Source organism: Tiliqua scincoides, chromosome 5 (genome assembly GCF_035046505.1).
Source record: "Tiliqua scincoides isolate rTilSci1 chromosome 5, rTilSci1.hap2, whole genome shotgun sequence".
Taxonomy (NCBI): Eukaryota; Metazoa; Chordata; class Lepidosauria; order Squamata; family Scincidae; genus Tiliqua; species Tiliqua scincoides.
Genome location: NC_089825.1, coordinates 52,415,736 through 52,439,366, shown reverse-complemented (window position 1 = coordinate 52,439,366; position 23,631 = coordinate 52,415,736). Strand labels below are relative to the sequence as shown.

The window sequence follows — 23,631 nt, the reverse complement described above, 5'->3', positions numbered from 1 at the left end:
ATTGTAGCTTGTTAAAAGTACAGGTCTGTAACATTTCCCCAAATGCAGTCACAAAACATGGTATGCATCGAGTCTAATATATTAAGAATAAAATATTGAAATGAATGGGGACCCACCTTAAATTGGTTCACGACCCACCTAGTGGGTCCCGACCCACAGTTTGAGAAACACTGCTATATAGTCTGATAAATATAAATATTTAAACATAAGAATTCTAATTTCAGTAGTATCCATTTAAATTATAAAAATATTGTTGCTGCTCTGCGTCAACAATCCAGAAATAGGTTTTGTACTGTGGCCTGGAACTTCAAGTTCAAACCCTTGAAGGAATGCAGTTGCCAAAGAGTAAGGCAAGTTTGTGTTACAGATTGATAGTTCAAAGGGGGTGATAGCAGGGGTCTGACTGAAGACCTCCAGTCATCATACAGCCCACCTGGCCAACTAGGGGAGTCCTAATAGCAGCAGCAGCTGCATCTATGAGAAGTGGGTGGGCCCTCATAAGATCCACCTCATAAGTGGGTGGATCAGGCCATAGGCCCATCTAGTCCAGCTTCCTGTATCTCACAGCGGCCCACCAAATGCCCCAGGGAGCACACCAGATAAAACCAGGTGGCTCAGCAAGCAGCCACCTGGCACTGTCCAAATCAACGAGTTGTTTCAACAAAAGTCAGAGGCCTTAAATACCTCCATTCCAGGAAGACTAACTTTCCAAGGTTCAGTCTCCCTGCCTGGAGAGTAGAGGCCTTAAAGGGGCATCCTTCTACCCTGGAGTCTTACACTTCTCCTATTTGGCCTGTCTCTGGCACGCAGGTACCAGAGAGTACAAAATTCCTGGCATGAGAAGGGCTTGTTCTTTAGGGGAAGGGGTTCAAGATTCTGTTTTTTGGAGAGAGTTCCTGTTTGAGGGTTTCTCTAGGCTCTGGCCTGTTGTTGGGGGCCTGAGTCTAGGGTTGGTCATACTTCCTATGGATCAAACTCAGTCACTATTCAGAGTGTGGTCAGTGCATTGTGCTTTGCAATGATAACACTGAAACAAGTGGGGAAAGTCCTTTAGGGTGCAATCCAAATGCGCCCTTGGGCCAACGCATGTCTGTTGTGCCAGCCCAAGATTGTTGCAAACATGCCATAAGTCACATTTGCACCAACTTGTGAGTCAGGGAAACCAGTGCAAGGTTGTGTACCAGCCTCCCTGCACTGATGCAGGCCCTGGGCCTGGTAAGTTCGTTCCAGCCTTTACAGGCTGGCACAAGAATCTGGGGGGCGGAGACATGGGGAAGGTGGGGAGGAGGCATTTTAGGGTGGGGGGGCAGGCAGCAGGCTGGAGGTGGGACCAGGATGCTGGATCCTAGTCCTGTTCCCAGGCAGTCCCGCGCAACTCTGGGCTACTCAGATTTGCACCATCTCTTCAGATGGCGCATATCTGAATAGACCCATTGGGTCCGCTGCGGCTCTACCCAGGGTAAGGGGAATTATTTCTCCTTGCCTCGGGCTGAGCCAGAGCCTGCCCAAAACTTGCAGTGGATACAGCGCAGGCCTACTGGCGTGCCTGTTCCAGCACAAGTTAGGATTGCTCTGCCTGTCAAATTGACTGTTGCCCTTGAGACGTCTTACAAATTGTGTGTAAAGTTTGTATTTGTTTTTCCATCCGGATCAATGACTTAGCATGCTTTAGGCATGTGGAACACTTCACCTACAAACAAATTCTACTATACTATATAACTGTCTGTGATACTATGGGGCCAATTATAGCAAAACTGAGATTTATTGGAAGGGCAATGGGGAATGGATGGATTATTTTTTTTCTAGAAAGGGTAGTTTGTTCCCTTCTGCCTCAGTGAACTGATTCCTCTCTTTGAGAAAGACTACCCGCGTTTTGTGACATTTTTTACCTAGGACACAGCATGATGGACACTCTTGCTGTAGCCTTACGTGTGGCAGAAGAAGCAGTAGAAGAAGCAATTTCTAAGGCAGAGATGTTCACTGACAACTTGGTAAAAACATTTTCATTAGATTTGTTACTTTGGTAAAAAGCCTTTTTAAGCTTAACTTTTCTTAATTAGCCCTGCTCAGATCTTCATTATCCTAGGTTATTTTGTTTGTTCTGCAATGCTGTGTATTTCCTTTGAGCTGTTACAGCCGTGTACCTATAGGAAACATGTGTGTCCAACTTTCCTCCAAACCATAGGCTTGCCTTTATCCAGGAGATGATGTGAACACTGCACACACACTGGTGCTTCCCCATTCCTTCATGATGGAACTGGTTGGACAAATCCAATCATCCTTTTGCCAGAACAGGCAGTTCGGGTCTGCAACTCCTTTCAGGGGCTATTGAAACTGCTTTTCTTAGCCTCACAGCGATTCATGGAAGGAACAAAGAAATGGGCCGCACTATTTATGGATTTCAGATATGACTAGGGCTAATTGGCCTGGGTTTCTTTACCTCTTTTACAGTGCACACTTTACCCTCTTTACAGTGTAGCACAGGTCTGAATTGGGCCAAAGTGTTCAGGTAAATTTAGAGCTATTTTATTCATTGTTTTTTCCTTCTAAGATTGACTATTGAGACATTCTGCGCATTCTGTTAACTAAAGAAAGTTAATCATGCCTAACTCATTGATTTTGGTTGTACTTAGGGTCAAATTAGATGTTACACTATGTGTGTAATGTGGCCTTGTGGGTTTTATTTTTTAAACAGTAACTGAGGAGTGCAAAATGGAGTAGAACTATGATAGGAGACTGGGGGGGCTTTAGGACTTTGGTCTAATTGTGGTTCTACTCCTAATTATGCTCCCTCACTAATTTAAATATAAAACATATTTTCATTGGCTTTCAGTGGAAGATATTTTTCTGTTTAAAAATTTAAAATAGTGCGAGGTGAAGGAGCACAGTGGAAATCACAACCACACATGGGCTAAGTTTTAACTCCCCAATACACAACACACATCCCCACTTTGGTTCCATTCCATTTAATTTCATCTCCTGGCTGCTATTTTAAACACACGCACACACACACACAGAGCCATGCTCCACATTTATGCCTGGGTTGGCCCTTAATCATAACAAACTTTATTTGGATACAGTATGTAAATTTCTATGTAAATTTGTGAATGCTCATCTGTGTGTGTCTTTGTTCAGGACAAACAGAATGAAGCTTGTTACCTACGAGATCATAAGGAGGAGCTAATAGAAGAGCTTGCTACCACCATCGTCCAGAAGGTAAGACTGAGGAGCTTCACTACCATTAGGTGAACTCTGATAGTAGCAACTCTTTTACTTTCTTCTTGCTTATACTGGAGACAACCAACTTCTTTAGAATTTGGGGGAGCACTCTGCTCTCCCAACAATGGTCTGGGATTCAGAACAGACATTTTGTCCTATGTCGTAACCTCTTCATGAGTCATTTGGTTCTACGTATGAAGTAATTGCTACATTGCAGGAAAGGTTTGCAGCTTTAGAATGTGATCAGCCTGGACAGGCTTTACATACAACCCACAAAGAGTTTTGTGCCCCCAGTTGCATCCAGAGGTGTTTTGAGATGCGGGGAGGTTGTGGGGAGCTGTGTTCAGTTTGTATCTCAGAAGACCTTTTGGAGGTCTCTGAAATGCACTTCCAATTTTTGGAAAAACCAGAATTGCATCTTAGAGGCCTTAGGCAGCCCCTCTGAGATGTGAAGATGCTTCGTTTTTTTCTGGAAAAAATGGAAGTGCATCTCAGAGGCCTCAGGCAGGCCTTCTGAGATGCAAGGAGCCTGCATCTTAGAAAGCCTCCCTGATGTGACAGGAATGTGTCTCCTCTCACACCTCGGAGGTCAGGGCTGTCCTACTTCGCAGATTTGGAACCCATGGTTAGTCAGATCTGCAGGTTCCAAATTTACAGATAAAGAGGACCAACCTGTATTATGTGTTTTCAGTGCAAACAAAAGTACTACTAATTATGGGTGGTTTTTTGGCATTTTTAGTCATAATTTACTCAGGCTTTACAGTGAATTTAAATCATAGTCAAAATGCACTATGCAGACTGTCAATATACAAGATGCAGCAGCTGGAACACAAACTACAGGTTATTTTAAAGGTTCTGTTTCACATTTTGTTGTCAATTGTAAATCAATTTGGTATGGCTGTAGTAATGCTTTATGGTGAACCTCCTTTTGTTTTTGTTTCAAATTGCTACAGATCATAAGAAAGCAGAAAAGCAAAACTGAGCAAGAAGAGATTGGTTTTGAATGGCCACAGTCCAGAAGCAGTGACCCAACATCTGTGGCTGCCTCAGATCAGAGCATGTTGACTTTCCCGGGGAGTCGCAGAGGTTCTTACACATTATGGGTGAGCTACCAGCTTTGGCCAATACAATGAATTCAGCTGCATTGACACTGATGTATAGAAACACAGAAGATGTGTGGCAGTGGGAATGTTAAATAATGTAAATGAAGGGAAGTGAGATGAAGCTCAGGAGTTATTTTGTCGGCAGGAGGTGAGTTGTGTCTTGATTTTGTACATAGACTGAGAATCAAACTGTTGGAAACAATAGAATTGGATAGGAGCACTTAGTGGAAAGGGAGAGCAAATGGCCTGTGCAGTCATATCTGAGAATATAGATTTTAACTGGCAAGACACAATTTGGTTTTAACAAAAGCAAGGCATAGCACAAACTGTTTCCTTGAGAGCTGACATGTTATTGTTGAGTTATTTCTCTCCCTTTTTTCTGAGCAACGCTCAGTTTAAAATGCTGACTTCTAAAACAAAGTCTTTGCTCTCTTTCCTTAGGTAAATGTAACACAGTTGTGGAGCGCCACTTATATATCATGTTATATTTAAGACTATTCCCACATCCCTTGGGTTATTTTCTCAGCAGACTTTATAGCCTGCTAGACAAGCTGCAGAAAAATCTGACAAACAGTGGTAAAGTGTGAGAAGTTGCAGAAATAAGGAAAAAGCAAGCAAGCACATTTCATTATTTTGATTGGGATATTTTATGTTTATGAAGATAATTACTTGACATGGAATTACTATTTTCAGGCAACTTGTGTACAGTTAAGACTGTGATCCTATTCACACTTACTAGGGAGCAAGTCTCATTGAACTTAGTGCAGCTTACTTCTGAGTATGTATGTGTGGGATTGCACGTAAGGAAACTTAACAGTGTCATTCTATGCCAGTTTGCCCAAAAGTAAATCCAGTTGAATTTAATGAGATTTACTCTCAGGTGAATAGGATTGCAACCAAAGGGCTCAATTCTATGGTTGCACTATGTGGCCAGAACTCATGTTCCAGCAGTGCAGGGCACTTTCTGATGATGTCAGGTGCTGTTGTTCACTGCCAGGCTGCTGCTGCAAATGTGAAAGGCAGTGTGCATGCTACTGCAGCTCCAGGAGGCTCAGCAGAAGCCAGTAGGTTGATGGCAGGGGTGGGGAGGGGGAAATTTTGGGGCTTCTGGGGCAGGGAGCAGAGAGAGCAGGTGAGAGTAGGCCAGATGGAGAGGATATTGGCCACAAACACACACACAGCCAGATTGTATCGCCTTTTCTTTCCTCACACATACACCAGCTATATAGCTGGCATGGATCTGAGGAGATCCACAGACTACCAGGAAGCCTAAGAGGCAAGTAAAAAATATTGCCTCTGGCAGGCCTCCTGATAGATGCAGCACATGTTCCACTAGCACAGCTGCATCATTGCCAGTGGTGGGGGATAGCATCGGGCAGTAAGACTTGTTTCACTAGTATATAAATTGTTCTGATGGGACCTGTAAACTGCAACATAGCAATCTCGCATAACATGATGGTATGTTGTCATTTTAATGACATAGCACTGACGTCGTTGGCAAAGCATTGTTTAGGGTAGGCTCCAGTCCCAATGAACTCAAGGGTTGGGGGGGGGTCAAAGTAAAGATCTAAAGTACATTTGCTTGGAAGGATATTTTACTTACAAATATGGGACTAACTTCCATGTAAATGGCTCTAATCCATGGAGCCCAGATTTGTATGCATTTGGCTTTGTATGTGAATGGCTTCTCCCTTCTCCCTGTGGCATTGTCATTTGCTACACTGTAGAATAATGGACAGAATAAGGATGAACAGGGATTTTATGGAAAACATATTTTTATTTATGATAACTTAAGCATTAAAAGTCATTTTGTTTGTTTTATCACATATGTGAACATGACTGAATCCATGCTTCTACTATGTCTTGTATACAGAGCCTCTATATTTCGCCTAATTGGGCACTGATCTAAACAGAAAGCTCTGCTTACATTGCTTCTGGGCTGGCTTGAAAGAAACAGACTATGAAGAGGAAACGCTCTTTCATCAGAATTCATATTATAGATGTCCCATGCGGAAAACAGAAATTTACCAATTGGATTAACTGGAGATTACAGAAATGGAAATGTTCTGTTCCTGTGATATGCTATTTAAAGAATACTTGAAAAACCTGAAAGTAATGTATCGGGCAGACCTCCCACAAAAATGTGTAGAAATTGGGCAGCACAACTATTGGGTTGAAGCCAAAGTTCGCTTCCTCTGGAGTCTTTCTCTGGCAGAATTTCTTCTCCAGAGGAAAGGAAGCTTTGGCTGTAACCCTGAGGCATTCAATCTGTGCATCCTGCCTCCCTAGTGAGGCGTGGCTAGCCTCCAGAGGCGTCACCAGGCATCTGGGGAGAGGGGCTGGGCTGGGCTGTTCTGCTCTGCTGCACATGCTGCCTCCTGACTTGCTGCTTTTCTGCAGCTGTGAACGAGGTGGGTGGGGCAGTGTGAGGCTGGGAGGGCATGGTGGGGGGAGGTGGGAGAGAAGTCTGGCTGGGCAGGCAGAGGTGCCTCATCTCATCATGGAGCTCTCTCCATGTGCAACCTCAGCCCAAGGACTACATTTCCCAGTGTGCACCTCGCCCTGGGCAACCTGGAATTGATCAAGGCTGGAGGAGAGAAGAGTGTGGAGGTGCTGCATCTCATCAGCACAGGGCGCGCTCCTGGCAGGCTTCAAAGTGGGAGGGAAGAGTAAGTCCTCCGCTTGGGGAGCCCAGCCTACTCTTAGTGTCCAAATGCCCCAGCCTGCATCCCTCCATCTTGCCTGGGGGAAAAGGGGTGGCATCTGCATGCTGGGTGTATGTGTGTGAGCAGCCCCCATCTACTTTGAGGTGAGTTGTAATCTTGCTGGGTGTGGCTGCAATCCTTTCCACACTTTCCTGGGAGTAAGCCCCATTAACTCAAATGGGGCTTACTTCTGAGTAGACCTACATAGGCTTGGGGTCTGTGTCAGCTTAACCCAGGATCTTCACCTTTCTCTTTTTCCTCCCCCTTCAAAAAAGAAAAAAAGCCACTCTTGATGGCTTTGTCTCCAAAAATTGATTAAAAATAAAAATCCCCATTCCTTTTTAGCCATTCCCCTTTTTCCTCCTGCCTCCTTTTGGGGAGGGTACTCTGTTGGCTGCTATTGTAAGACAAAAGGCACAATCCTAGCTAGGTCTGCTCAGAAGTAAGTCCTATTGTGTTCAATGAGACTTACTCCCAGGAAACTCCCAGGGTTGGGCTTCTAGCCAAACAGTTTCTGGGTCTCAGTTTGCATCAGTTTGCAATTAGCAGATACACACAAAACAAAGTCTTCCCCTCCCTCAGCAAATTCATCACTCCCCCCCCCCTTTCCAAAACCCTCCAGGTGTGCTGCTAACAAACTCAGGGCACAATCCTAACCAGGTCTACTCAGAAGTAAGTCCTATTTTGTTCAATGGGGCTTATTCTCAGGTCAGTGTGGTTAGGATTGCAGCCTCAGAGTGCTGGCAGCCTTGTTTCTAGTGTATAATTATAACACCTGCATCCCCATTTTGTGGGTAACTGAGGTTACTGAGGTGAGGTGTTGTAATGAGGAGCCGTGGCCAATGGCTACAAGGATCAGGGGAGGCGCGAGCTGGAAAAGTTCGAGAACCACTGCTGTAACCTGTTGTCACTATCTTTCTGTTTACTCCATGTTGCATTTTAGTGTGTGATTCCATATACATTGATTAGGATCCATAGATTTGTGCAATTAGTTTCATGTGCCCAATGGGTCTTCAGTTCCTTGGATCCTAACTCCTATTGAGTCAACTGGAGCATAACTGAAAACAACATTGCAACCAAAATGTTACAGGGAGCCGAATGAGACAGCAACCTGCCTTTTGCATAACATATATTTTTAAAAGTAATGTACTTCCTTTATTTAATATAGAAGATAAACATGTTAGGTTCCATGAAGACAAACACCATTACTTTCAGTTTAATAAGCAGTATTGTGCAAGTGTGGGATTAAATTAGACACTACAATTAATGAAATGTTGGAAGGATGTAGACTGACAGGAACATAGCAGAGAAAATCAATGATCAGTGAAAAAATGTTTGATCTTGACAGGCCAAAACAGGGAGAGAGAGAGAGAGAGATAACCAGGCAGGTTGTTAACTTCTCATGTTCAAGCTTGAACCTTTATTTATTTGCCTTATTTCTGTGAAACAATCTTAACACATTGTCAGGCATCTTGAAACTTTAAAGGCTTAATTGAAAATCTGTGATACCAGGAGATTGTTTCATTGAGGTATATAGCAAGCTATTTTTAGTTCTGTGCATTTGTGTGGCTGTGCACATAAAGGCATATAAAAATTGAACCCTTTAGGCTTTTCCTGTCAAAGAGGTGTTTGAGTGGGATATGCTGTGATTAGCTGTGATGGGTGCTATTCTGAGTGCAACACATCAGGAAGAGACAAGCATGGAAGCTGAAGAGCTTTGTAAAATAAATTCTGAGAACAGTAAGAGAGGAAATAAAAGCAAACATAGTATTGTTAACAGGGGAAGTGCTGGTTTGAAGGATGTTCAGAGCTAGCTTGTAATATCTGAGTTGGGTTGATGCACTAGGTATGGTTTTTGCTCACTTTATGGCTCAAATACTTAATTAGTTGCTGTAGTGTAACCCCACTGAACTGATAGTGACAACTTCTTTCAGTTAACATGGGCTGCTTTGATTACTCTGGTGATTTTATTTTATTTTAAAATATTCTGTCCCACCTTTGTAACTAGTGGTAATGAAAGGTGGCTTACATTCAATATAACAAAGTCATAAAAGAAAGCAGTGAAATTAAAAGGCAGTAAAAACATATCAGAATCCACAACTGAAAAATACAGCAATGGGCTCAATTCTATCCTGCACTGGAACAGGCAAGCCAGGAGGCTTGTGCTGTATTCAGCGCAGGATAGTGGCCATAAGCAGTTCAGCCAGAGGCAAGGAGAAACTTTTCCCCTTATCTCCGGGTTAGGGCTGCTGGCACCTATGGGTCTCCTCGGACTTGCGTCACCTCTTGAGGTGGTGCAAGTCAAAGGAGAGTGGAGCAAAGCCGCTCCGTTTTCCCCGGGAATAGGGGTTGGGATCCAGCATAACTACCAGTTCACAGCCCCGCCTCCCACTTGTCCAGTTTGGACAATAAAGTGATCTCAATAGGCAGCTGCAGCAGCACACCCTTTTAGATTCACTGGTTCATGCATTTTTCCGTTTCTTAATTGGCCCATTTACTGCTGTACAACAATTTATGTAACACAGTTCCTCAGTGTTTTGCAAACCATAACTAATTGCCATTAAAAGGCAGTTTAGCAGCCTTCAGTTGAGAGGGATTATATACATAATGCAATGCACTTTTGTATCAGGAAGTAGTTTGTAACTCTCTGCCAAAATGTTAGAGTGCCAAATAGGTACTTTCAGTGTGGAAAGCATCCTAGTAAGCTTCAGTTCACAATCTAGTTAAGCTGAACTATTCGGCTTAAATTACCGCAGATGATCACCTATAAGTCGACCCCACAGATAAGTCGAGGGCAGGTCTTGAGCCAACAATCATGGAATTTTCTATGACCCTCGGATAAGTCGGGGGTTAAACTTAGAGGGGTGCCTGACTATAGTTTTGTCTGATTTTAACCAAGGCCAGATCCTGAAAAATAACCTACCACTAATTGTTACCTAAGAACTGTAGTCTCTAATTTATTAAAAACATAGTAAAAGATCATAAGATACATTTTTATTCTTTTTAAATTTTGGTCTTCACCACCTTTTTGTAAACACTATCAGAGGCACTGTAAACGACATACCAGTAAATCAGTGGTTCCTAACCTGGTATTCATGTACTCCCAGGGACACTCAACAGGACCTTTAGGGGCACTTGAAAAAAGAATGGAATAATGGTAGAAAAAGGCAGGTCATGCTCCAGAATACCTTGCAAGGACCAGCAAGGCAGGAAGGGAGGTAGCTAGTTGGCTTTGAAAGCCCCACCAACAGCTAGTTTTTGGTCATCAATTCATGTATGAACCAGTGATTGAAAACCAGCACGGTAAAAAAGCTGAAACATAATATCAAAAGTGATCAATCACCCAGAATTTCTCAGCACACTTCTGGTGCAAAACAGTGCAAAGGCAGAGTCTTCTGTTCCTCAAACAGATAAAAAGAGAATACACTGTGATGAATACATGAAGTCTGGGTTTTCATAGAGAGGAGATGAGGGCTTGTATTATTACAAACATTTTGCTAATACGAAGGGTACAATTTATTATTGCCAAGGGATATGCAAGTGAAAAAGGTTGGGAACCACTGCAGGAGAACCATGAATCAAATCCACCTTTAAGGTATCTGGTGTGTTAAGCCTGAAGCTCCACATACAACATACAACCCATAACACATAACTGAGAGTATACAATTCAATTCACAGCAGAGAGATGCAGCTGCATATATTTGCAACCCTTTTTACTCAGAAGTAGACCCACTGCTTTCCATGGGTGTTATTCTTAAGTAATGCTGCATTGAATTGTAGCCTGGGAATTGTTGCTTCAAATGGAAAGGGGATCCCATCCTGGTGTTGAAAAAAAAGTCTTCTGTCAAATGCAAAGCCTTTGCAAAAGGGAATCAGGTTGCAGCAGCAAAAGGGAACGGAGGGGAATAAAAGGTTAACTTTGGCTGGAATGTCCCAGGAAAGTAATTATTGCAACTAACCAGCTGCCTGCCTAAGCTTAGCAGAGAAATGAAACTGTTCAGAGTTGAAAGACTGCCCTCTGATTGACCCGGAGATAAGGCGAAGTGAGAATTGGAGCTTGATTACTTGGCAAAAATTTCACGTACTATACCTGAGTGTCTACGGTAATTCAGGTCAATAGTGAAAGAGATTTAAATATCAGCTTAACTCTTTTGCAGTGTAGACACAGGCAACTCAATCCTGTGCTGGAATAGGTAGGCCAACTGGCCTATGCCATATCCAGCTTAGGTTAGGAGGTTGCTGCCACACAAATCAAAGTCAGGAGATATATTTCCCCTTACCCCGTGTCATGTGGCTACCACCCCTGCTGACGCAGAACCAAGCAGCCCTGTGTAACAACGGGCTGGCTGGGAAGGGGGTTAGGATCTGGCCTAAGTTGTTCTGGCTGATCCCAACCCCCTCCCGGTTCTGATCCACTCTCCCCTCACCCAAAAGCACCCCCAATCTGCCCTCCCATCACCTTCTTCAACCCCCTGCACTAGGTGCCCTTGACCAGCACAAATATACCTTGTCCTGGCACTGCAGACACCGGATGCTGAGAACCAGCACTCAACCACGCACTGGCTCAGCCAGCTCTCAAGGAGGCATGGATGTGCTTGATGGCACATTCACGACATTCCTGAGTTGGTGCAAGGGAGTTGTGCTGGCCCATCTATGATTTAGGATTGCGCTCTCAGTCCCCGGGATAGTTAACATTAAAATTTCTGGACGATTGATATTTTAAAAATTACCGTAGATACTCGCCTATAGTATGTGAAATTTTTGCCAAGTAATTCCGCTCCAGTTATCACTTCGCCTTATCTCTGGGTCAATCAGAGGGCAGAGCCTTTCAACTCTGAACAGTTTCTTTCTTTCTTTCTCAAGCAGCAGCTCTCATAGAAGAGATGCAGAGATTGTTTCTGCAGCAACTTCACTGGGAAATTCCAGCCAAAGTTAACCTTTTATTCTCCTTCCTTCATTCCCTTTTGCAAATGCTGCTTGCAGCCTGGTTCTGCTTTGCAAATGCTTGCAAAACAGGTCTGTTTTTTCAAACACCAGGCTGGGACCCTCCTTCCCAGGCTACAATTCAGTGCACCATTACTTAAGAATAACACCCATGGAAAGCAGAGAGTCTACTTCTGAGTAAAAAGGGCTGCAAATATATGCAGCTGCATCTCTTTGCTGTGAATTGAATTGCACACTCCCAGTTATGTGTTATAAGTTGTATGTTATATGTAGAGCTTCTGGCTTTACACGGCAGACACTTTAAAGGTGGTTTTGATTCCTGGTACTCCTGTAGTGTTTCCCAACTTTTTTCACTTGCATATCCCTTGGCAGCCTATTTCCATAAATTGTACCCTTCATATTAGCAAATTGGTGCTAATAACTATTGGTGGAGCTTTCACAGCCAACTAGCTACCTCCCTTCCTGCCTTGCTGGTCTTGAAAGGAATTCTGGAGCACAATCTGCCTTTTTCTGCCATTATTCCATTCTTTTTCAAGTACCCCTAAAGGTCCTATTGAGTGTCCCTGGGAGTACATGAATACCAGGTTGGGAACCACTGTTTTACATAAGAACAGCCCCACTGGATCAGGCCATAGGACCATCTAGTCCAGCTTCCTGTATCTCACAGCAGCCCACCAAATACCCCAGGGAGCACACCAGATAACAAGAGATCTGCATCCTGGTGCCCTCCCTTGCATTGGCATTCTGACATAGTCCATTTCTAAAATCAGGAGGTTGCACGTACACATCATGGCTTGTAACCCGTGATGGATTTTTCCTCCAGAAATTTGTCCAATCCCCTTTTAAAGGCATCCAGGCCATATGCTGTCACCACATCCTGCAGCAAGGAGTTCCACAGACCAACCACATGCTGAGTAAAGAAATATTTTCTTTTGTCTGTCCTAATAATAATAATAATTAATAACTTTATTTTTTTCCTAACTATTCCTAACTATTTTATCCTAACTCTCCCAACACTCAATTTTAGTGGATGTCCCCTGGTTCTGGTGTTATGTGAGAGTGTAAAGAGCATCTCTCTATCCACTTTATCCTTCCCGTGCATAATTTTGTATGTCTCAATCATGTCCCCCCTCAGGCATCTCTTTTCTAGGCTGAAGAGGCCCAAACGCCATAGCCTTTCCTCATAAGGAAGGTGCCCCAGACCAGTAATCATTTTAGTTGCTCTCTTTTGCACCTTTTCCATTTCCACTATATCCTTTTTGAGATGTGGCGACCAGAACCGGACACAATACTCCAGGTGTGGGCTTACCATCGATTTGTACAACGGCATTATAATATTAGCCGTTTTGTTCTCAATACCTTTTCTAATGATCCCAAGCATAGAATTGGCCTTCTTTACTGCTGCCGCACACTGGGTCGACACTTTCATCTAGCTGTCCACCACCATCCCAAGATCTCTCTCCTGATCTGTCACAGACAGCTCAGAACCCATCATGTGAACCCATATGTGAAGTTTTGATTTTTTGCCCCAATGTGCATAACTTTACACTTACTTACATTGAAACACATCTGCCATTTTGCTGCCCATTCTGCCAGTTTGGAGAGATCCTACTGGAGCTCCTCACAATCACTTCTGGTCTTCACTACTCGGAAAAGTTTGGTGTCATCTGCAAACTTTGCCACCTCACTACTTAACCCTGTCTCCAGGTCATTTATGAAGAGGTTGAAAAGCACCAGTCCCAGGACAGATCCTTGGAGCACACCGTTTCTCACTCTCTCCATTGTGAAAATTACCCATTGACACCCACTCTCTGTTTCCTGGTCTTCAACCAGGTCTCAATCCTTGAGAGGACCTGCCCTCTAATTCCCTGACTGTGGAGTTTTTTCAGTAGCCTTTGGTGAGGGACCATGTCGAACGCCTTCTGAAAGTCCAGATATATAATGTCCACGGGTTCTCCTGCATCCACATGCCTGTTTACCTTTTCAAAAAATTCTAAAAGGTTGGCGAGGCAAGACTTTTACTGGTATGTTGTTTACAGGGCTCGAATAGTGTTTACAAAAAGGTGGTGAAGACCAGAATTTATAAAGAATAAGAGTGTATCTTATGATCTTTTACTATGTTTTTATTAAATTAGAGACTACAGTTCTTAGGTAACAATTAGTGGTAAGATATTTTTCAGGATCTGGCCTTGGGTAAAATCAGACAAAACTATAGTCAGACACCCCCCTAAGTTCAACCCCCGACTTATCCGAGGGTCATAGAAAATTCCATGGTTGATGGCTCAAAATCTACGCTCGACTTATCTGTGGGACCAGCTTATAGGCGAGGGTCTGCAGTAAGCAAATACGCATTTTCTGGTTTGAAGTCGTATTGCCCTCTCCATACGTGGGAGAGAATCTTGTGCAAAAGAACAGATCTGTCTGCATTTTAAAGACAGTACAGTACTTAGTAGATCAATGCTCCAAAAGAAGCTTGTCAATAAACAGTAGGTCACATTCAGAGTAAATGCAAGCTCCCTTCATGAATGGAAGGGGCATTCCACTTGCGCAAAGGAACTTGTATTCACATGGTGTACACCTGTTATAGCAGTGTTGCTCTGGAGGCAAACCACACATTTATTTTATATTGGTAACAGCCTATTCGACATTTTTACCTGGATAATTTTTCAGTTTGCAATAAGGACACGTTGAGTTTGTTACAAGAAATTTATTAGCATTTGCTGCCCAATACTTCTGCTCTAACACAGCACAATAGTTTATCTAGTGTAATAGGTTTGTTTTCAGTTAGTAATAGGTCTATTTGCATTATTTCAAATAAATAAAAAAATTCAGTTAGAACAAACAAAAGAAAATATTTCTTTCCCAGCGTGTAATTACATTGTGGAACTCCTTGCCACAGGATGTGGTAATGGTTTCTGGCCTAGATGCCTTTAAAAGGGAATTGGACAGATTTCTAGAGGAAATGACCATCACAGGTTACAAGCCCTGAAGGGTACTAATCTCCTGGTTTTAGAAGTAGGCTATAGGGGCAAGGGAGTGGCACCAGGATGCAGGTCTCTTGTTGTCTTGTGTGCTCCCTGAGGCATCTGGTGGACCACTGTGAGATACAGGAAGCTGGACTAGATGGGCCTTTGGCCAGATCCAGCAGGGCTTTTCCTGTGTTCTTACATTAATGGGCATTTTAATGCCACAGCCTATGGAGCTGAAACAGATATTTGAAACAAAACTTGAATTCAGTAAACTCCAAAATCAGATAATTCAGTTTTATATGCTCATTTAAAAAGCACAGTTATTTTAAGCCCTGCTTGTCTTTAATGGAACCAGAGTGAAACCAGAGTGTGAATGAAATTGATGTAAGATTTTAAAATGTAACTTATGTAATGGAATAAATATACCTTGCAATCTCAAATTTTCAAACTTCTATAGTTTCCCAAATACCAAACATCAATATCAAAAGTTTTCTAGATACAGGAATAAAATGAGAATCACAACTCAAGCCTAACTGGTGCTGGCACAGCTGGGCCACATGATCTGCTCTGTATCCAGCACAGGGGAGGTTAGGAGGGGGCTGGAGGTCTACTCGGGGTAAGGGGATTTTTTTTCCCCCTTATGCCAGGTGAAGCCCCAGCCTGCTCAATGGGGCTTCTACACCAGCTATATCACTGGAGCAAATCCAGGAAGTCTCATGTAAGGCCGGCAGGCCTAGGTAAGGGATTAGAATAGGTAGGGGGTTAACAGAGGCTTCTTCTGCTGATCCTGCCCCCTCCCTGGATTGCCCCACTCTCTGTTCCACCCTCCCCCACCCCATTACACCCCTTCCTTGCTTCTTTGCTGCCCTCCTGCTGCCTTCCCCCTGTGCCACTCAGCGCTTTTCTTACTTCCGTGAGTGGCTGCTCCATCAGAACTGGCGGAATGGTGCAGGTGTTCTCACAGGTGCTGCTGGCTCTTGAGTAGTCGCAAAGTTGTTTTACAGCACATTTGCGACACTTTCGGCCCGCACAGTGGCCACTGTGCTGGTGAAGGATGTGAATAGGATGTGTTGGATGTGTCAGTGTATTCCAGGACTGATAGTTAAACGGAGGCCTGGGAGACTTGTCTTCAAATCTCTTTTCTTACGTGGCTCATTATATCATTAAAGGTCTCTTCACAAGTAAAGCTTTTGAACATTTTCCTTGTCAGAAAATAACAAAACAAAACATGAAGTTTATAATGCTTGAATGGTGTGCTAAATGTTTGGGCTGCTCACACATGGATCAGGAAGCAACTGCAGGTATCAGTAGCCTGAATCATGTACTCGATGCACACTTGCCGTAATTAAAACAATACTTTTTACAGCAGGATGATTAATATATGTGCAGTGGGGATCTTTCTTCCTCATAAAAGCAGTCAAAACTCCAGAGGTGACATTGGATCATAAGACAGTGCTCTGATTATTCTATATTAGATATGCAGATTAGAATAACATACACCTTTTCAGATGTAGATCTAACATCACTGTGTCATGCATGCACTTTTTCTGTTTTACATAGCCCACATTTCATCTAGTAATGATATCCATTTAGAGGATCTTTTTACCTCTTTAGTGAGCTAGAAATACATTGCCTGATTATACAGTTGGAATTTCAGATTGAATCAGAACTGCTGTTGCAAGAAACATTTATTGGTTTTAAAGACTGTATTACAAGTGCCTGAAAATGTCCTTCAGCTGCTCAGCATTCCTTTCCAGTACCAGCATTTCTGCAGTTATTTGTGCCTTCACCTAGGACAGTCCTCCTCAGTGTAGGAGAAGGAAAGGCAACTATTCAGACCCCAGCATCTCAGAAGAGGGTTGGTGATGATACTTACGTTCCTCAAATAGCTCTCTGATTGGTAAATACTATTTCCCAAGACCCAGAAATGCCAAATCGGTAGAGTCTTGAAGGTGAGGAATTCTTTTCCCTAGACCATTTTGGGAAGCAACCACTAAGGGAGGAGGGGGTGGATCTTGGCAGAAAAAGTGCACACAGGATCCTGTCCCCCCTTTTCCAGCCTTCCACATCTCCTTCCTCTCTTTGGATATTCACCAGTTTATAAACTGGCATGGGTCCAAGGAGGGACCATACATGGCCAGAAGGCCCATCGAGGGGTAAGTAAAAAGGTTTTGTACAAGTACCTGAAAAGTTTTCTACTTATCTCTCATTGGTCTTCTGGCCATTGTCCCCTCCCCTCCACCACAGCATGCAGTGCTTGTTCTGTTGGTGCGACAGACGAGGGGATAGGATTGGCCTTTATTACACATTTTAAGAACTCCTGGATTATACATAGCATACATAAGCTTACGCTGCCACCTGCTGAGATAGCTTCTTACTGCAGCAAAATATTAAAATATATATAATTTAGGAGGAATGTTTGCAGGATTATTTATGGGGAGGAAATATTTTAGTGTTCTCTTCAAATTTTATTCTTACTGCACATTGATAAAATGTATACCTGGGTCTGTAATCCTTTTGGTGTAGAATCTGCTTATATTTTAAGACACAAGGATAAACCTAACAGGGCGCAATCCTAACCCCTTATGCCAGTACTTTCCAGCACTGGCATAGCAGTGCCAATGGGATGTGTGCTGCATCCTGCAGTTGGGTGGCACTCAGGGAGGCCTCCTCAAAGTAAGGGAATGTTTGTTCCCTTACCTCAGAGCTGCATTGCCCTTATGTCAGTGCTGGAAAGCACTGCCTGCCTCCCCCTCCCCCCTTTGCAATCCTCCATTACCCACAACCCCCCTTTCTCCCCCTGCAGTCCTCCATCCCCCACAATCTCCCTTTCTGCCCCTCCACTCCTGCATCATCCCCTGGGGGCTGGGGATAAGAACAGGCCCTCAATTTGGCTGTACTTGTCATAAGAGGCGACTAAACAGCCACCGGGTAGATGGGACTTGTCAGCCTGGGAAGGCCTTCAGATCCCTCTTGCAGATGTCCTTGTATCGCAGCTGTGGTCTACCTGTAGGGGGCTTTCCCTGCATGAGTTCTCCATAGAGGAGATCCTTTGGGATCCGGCCATCATCCATTCTCACAACATGACCGAGCCAACGCAGGCGTCTCTGTTTCAGCAGTGCATACATGCTAGGGATTCCAGCACATTCCAGGACTGTGGAACTTTGTCCTGCCAGGTGATGCCGAGGATGCGTCGGAGGCGACACATGTGGAAAGCGTTCAGTTTCCTCTCCTGTTGTGAGCAAAGAGTCCATGACTCGCTGCAGTACAGAAGTGTACTCAGGACACAAGCTCTATAGACCTGGATCTTGGTATGTTCTGTCAGCTTCTTGTTGGACCAGACTCTCTTTGTGAGTCTGGAAAATGTGGTAGCTGCTTTACTGATGTGTTTGTTTAGCTTGGTATCGAGAGAATGAGTGTCGGAGATCGTTGAGCCAAGGTACACAAAGTCATGGACAACCTCCAGTTCATGCACAGAGATTGTAATGCAGGGAGGTGAGTCCACATCCTGAACCATAACCTGTGTTTTCTTAAGGTTGATCATCAGTCCAAAATCTTGGCAGGCCTTGCTAAAATGAATCATGAGCTGCTGGAGATCTTTGGCAGAGTGGGTAGTGACAGCTGCATTGCCGGCAAAGAGGAAGTCACGCAGACATTTCAGCTAGACTTTGGACTTTGCTCTTCAGATCTTCAGTTACACCCATCCAAATAGTCTAGTTATTATAAATTCTCAAGCTTTAATCTGTTTGTGAATTTGTGGAACACAGTCTGCATTTTCAAGGGCATTCACATTGAAACTCCATGACAAGTCCAGTTGACTCAAGTTGCAACCTGACAGGAAAGGCTGTGGGAGGAGGTGTGGTAGAGATAACATTAACTGGCATTTCCAAAATGTAGCAAGCAGTTGAGCAGAAACAGCTCCAGTTGGCCTGTGCATTATACTGGGTCACCCAGAAGCATTGCTCTCATGATTGCATCGCCTTCAGCAATTCATTGTGTCAGAGCTAATAGAAATGTATCTCTAGTATCCTCCAACTATCATTAACCTTGGTTTCTTTCCAGTTCACCCATTGTCACTATCAACTACTGTATTTTGTCCCAATCAATCTACTATTCATGTAGGTTCATAGCCACAACAGAAATCTTATGAAGTCATGGTTTCTAGTAATAACTCATTCCTCAGTTTTCAGCATTAATTTAAAAAGCAAGCATCTCGCCCATTTCTTTCCCTACAAACCAAACATGCAAAACTCTATTCAATTATTCAATAAGGACTCACTTGCTTCTAGTATCTGGGCCAACAATTACAAAACTGATTTGGCTGATGAGCACTTAGCATGATTTGTACAGTATTATTAACATGTTAAAAATGTTGACATAACATTTAACATGCAAGACATTTATGTATTTTTTCTTGTTTCACATTGGCTTACACTAGCCTTCAATAGTGTAACTTTAAAAGTCTGCATTCATCATGAACTTGAGGTATTAAAATAGATCTCTTCATGTATTTCTTCTGCAAACTTAACTGCCAAGTAAGCATGTAATGGATTGCAGTTTTCAAACCTGATCCAGTGCTGCTTATTCTGAAATAAGTCTCACTGAGTCCAGTGAAACTTGCTTCCAGGTGACTGTGCATTGATTTTCACCTTAATAGACTTAATTACCCCTGCTAATACCCCTGCTATTTGGGTAAGAGGCACTTCTTTAAGTGGGTGCTCCTTTTTTTAGCAGGGGGAGAGTAACTGGCCCACCTCACCCCAGCACTGTCTGTTCTAGTGGCTGTCTGCTGGTATTCATTTGCATCTTTTTAGATTGTGAGCCCTTTGGGGACAGGGAGCCATTTAGTTATTTGATTTTTCTCTGTAAACCGCTTTGTGAACTTTTAGTTGAAAAACAGTATATAAATACTGTTAATGATAATAATAATAATGGTTTAAGCATTTTTACTTTCTGCCAAAACTACCCTACTTAATAAACTTGGGAGTAACTGCATTTTGTTCTTGCAAAGAAGTTTGTGCTGAAATAAAATGCAGTGTAGGCTGTTCATTTCAGAGTCTCCACATTTGCATGGACTTATCTTCTATGAGACTCATAGCTTCCCCCCAAATTGTCCTAGAGATGGCAGTCCTAACACTACTTGGATTCAAATTAGCTATCAACCAATTTCAGACAAGCTTCTTTTGAGTAAATGATTTTTAAAATGTGGCCTAAGTGGGGGAAGAATAGTAGTTTTGTCATTATGATGAATTATGTTAAAGGGATATCACTTATTCATGACATAGGGTGAACTATAATAAGTGATTCCAGTAAAGATTATTCTGAAGTAAAGGGTTCATTTCTTTACATATATACAAAAGCATTTATACGCTCACAAATGGAGAAAGAACTAGGTAATCTTCTCCCTAGAAATACCAGTTTGAAATTATGATGGTCTGGTTGCCTGAAGCTTCTATTCTTTTTGATTTATTGAAAACTATGCCAGGCATTGGATAAAATCAAGAGGATAACATTTGTCCTTAATGAGTTAATCATCCCCTGCATGAGAGCTTCAGGTACTCTTCTGAGCAATATCAAAGAAATTCCTACTTTTAAGGGTTAAGCATCTCACATTAAATGAACTTTTAAGCTTTTGACTCAAAAATAATCAAATTTCTGGAATATTAATAGCAAAAGACCCTCAGAAGTCAAATGTTGTAGCTAAATACCTGCCTTTTTAGAAGATGTGAATCTTGAAGGAGCCAAGCCCTAAAATACCTCTCAAGCAAATTCCGCCTTTCTTTCCTTCCCATACTGGGCATGCTTGATTACTGTCCTTTATGTCTATGGCTTTCCCGGTTACTAGTACTTGCATTAGCGATTCCGACTTTTAACAATCTCAGTTACTCTCTGGGTTACTGGAATCACACAGTCTGATTACCTAGTCTGTAACCCCAAATTACAAATTAGGGGTTACCCCAAATTACAGATTTGGGGTAACCCCAAATTACCTCAGTTTGGCTGTACTTTTGTACCAAAATTACAAATTTGGGGTAACCCCAAATTACCTCAGTTTGGCTGTACTTGTCGTAAGAGGCGACTAAACAGCCACCGGGTAGATGGGACTTGTCAGCCTGGGAAGGCAGCTCATCTGAGAGAAGGAAAACTCTGATCCCAAACCTCCACTGCCTTGTGGCTACATCCAGTTATGGTCAACCTCGAGGCAAAATCCGGAGCCGGAGTCCCTGAGGCAGATCATGGCTGAACACAGTCATGTTCTGGCAACTCCTGCGACACCGCTGGAACCAACCGTATTGGCCTCTGCCTTTCCATTGGACCATTTCAGCGACGTGGAGAGGGGGGATTTGCTGCATGGGTAACAGCCTATCCTCCATACCTACTTTACCCAGGCTTCACGCACTGGAGAAGACTCTCTGTTCCAGAACCACCATTCAGAGCGCGATACCATAGTCTTCCGAGACTGAAGGATGCCAACAACAACCCCAAATTAAAGCAGATGTCAGCATTAAGAAATAGTCTAACAAGAATTTTTTTGAAGAGATGATCAGCACCATCCCATTGAAATCTCTTCCGGAACACAGAGCGAGTGGAGTAATGGGGGAGGGGGGTTGGCAGGAAAATGTTGGGCTTCTTCTAACAATGTCCTTGGACTCAAATGCTGATATAAGTGTTTTGGGTATGGTTATTGAGTGGGCACAGAATCGAGCTGGCCCATGTCAGGCTTTCTGGGCAGGGAATGAGCCCAGGATATGGCAGCAAAAGTTGCTACCGTCTCCACCCCTCTCAGGCCTGATTCTCCCCTCCCCTCATGGCGGTACAGTACCACCAGTACTGAGGACTTGGGATCAGCACAGCATGCTGGGCTCCCTAATGGGTGTTCACCCTTGACTACTGTGTAACTGGCCGACCAGGTACTGGCTGGCCCCGGATACTATTCTTGGACTAAACAGGATATCCCATAAAAGGAAGGTTCTGTGGCCACCACAGCTCCCTTTCCTGTGACCAGGAGAAGAAGAAGAAATGAAGTTGTGGCATCTATAGTAGTCCTGCTGGATCAGACCAAAAGCTGATCTCGTCCAGCATCCTACTTCCTACAGTGGCCAATCTGCCTGTGGAACGTGCACAAGCTGGAGATGAAGGAGGCATGCCTTTCCTGCTGTTGCTCCCCTGGCAGTGGCATATAGCCATCCTGACTAGAAGTCTGGCTTTTACTAAGAAACAGCTCCAGAATAATCTGGACATTCCTTCTAAACTTGGCATCTTAGCTTGTCTTTCATAATCGATGCTAAGTCAGGGTATTCTTAGAATGCTGATATCGCTGCAATTGTGTTATGTCTTCCTGAATAAGTTTTATTGTATTTGTGGTTTCTTTAGCTGCCTCTGTATAATTCAAAGGTCTAGCCAATCCCATCCACAAATTGTGGTGAGAAAAATTGACTATAAGTGACCCTGAAAGCTTTTCTCAATAAAAGCACATTTTCTGGGTTTTGGGGGGTCTTTTTAATCTTTTTCATCCCTAGTGAACTGAAATGAAGCTGCTCAGACAAGAATCACATATGCGTCTCTCTCTTTTTAAGAGAAGAATTTCCCTTTAGAATGAAATGTTGCAATCCCTACTTATGCTGCTTTTAACTACCAGTGGTCAGATATAAAGGAATGCACAATGAGAAGTTCCAGAGAGGGGAACTGCATTCAGCATTAGAATAATTAATTAGCGTTTGGTGTGATAGAAATCATCCAAATGAAGTTCAAATGGAAGCACAGAAAATGTGACAATCATGTCAATATACACTGAGGAACAAAGCTGTTTAGAGTAGGAGGAACAATCTTTTTGCAGATTTTATAGTGCAAACTAGTGCATTTTTTTTATATTGCCATCAAAGTGTTGTTTATGTTATCCAAGTGAATGTGAATAAACATTAAGGCTAAACACAACTAGTGTGTCATGCAGAAAGGCATAGTGTTGCATTTAGAGCAGTGTTTATCAACCAGTAGTACTTGTACCACTGGTGGTACTTGAGGTAATGTCCAGTGGCACTCGTGGGACTCCCAGACCCCTGGCAGCAAGACCAGCAACACAATGTGACAAGCAGTGGTAGGAGGCTCAGCTCGATGGACAAAGCTCCAGTGTGTGTGCTCTTCTCACTCCCAAAAAAGCCCTCCCATCCATCCTGAGCCTCTTACCAATGTTTGTTGTGTTGAATCTGGCATCCCATTCTGGAAATACCTGGTGATGACATCACTGCCAGTTACTTCCAGTGGTACTTCCAATAAGTGGATGATGCAGAGTGGTACAGCTGGGGTCTAACATCGAGAAATGCTGATTTAGTGTATTATGAGAAAAAGGAGGAAGACACCAATAAGGGGAAGTTCACTTCTAGCATTGCCATTCTTTGTTTTACTCTACCCCCATCAATATGCCTGAAGCCTTACTTGTTCCTTGCACTTTGTTAATAATTACTTTATGCATTAATACAGCTGAGCTAAGATACACTGAGTAATCTGGATAATTAATATCCTGCAGTGTGGGAAACATCCTTGATTAGCCTTCTGGAGATGAAAGGGAAGAAGCAAGGAGACACTGCATACTGGCGTGCAAAATGAACAACTTCCTTTGGTTTTAGGAAACACTGGAATGCAGAGCACCATTAAAACAACTGGGCAGGATTGTGTCTCAAGTTGGGAAGACAG

At 43.2% G+C, this 23,631-nt stretch overlaps 1 protein-coding gene across 1 annotated transcript in view; it reads left to right on the top strand.

Moving 5' to 3' along the window:
* Positions 1-23,631, top strand: part of MYRIP (myosin VIIA and Rab interacting protein) — a 212,961-nt gene that overhangs the window by 150,650 nt on the left and 38,680 nt on the right. The window contains 3 exon segments of the mRNA XM_066628618.1: positions 1,894-1,991; positions 3,136-3,216; positions 4,173-4,322. Of these exon segments, the coding sequence (XP_066484715.1) occupies positions 1,894-1,991; positions 3,136-3,216; positions 4,173-4,322 (329 nt within the window).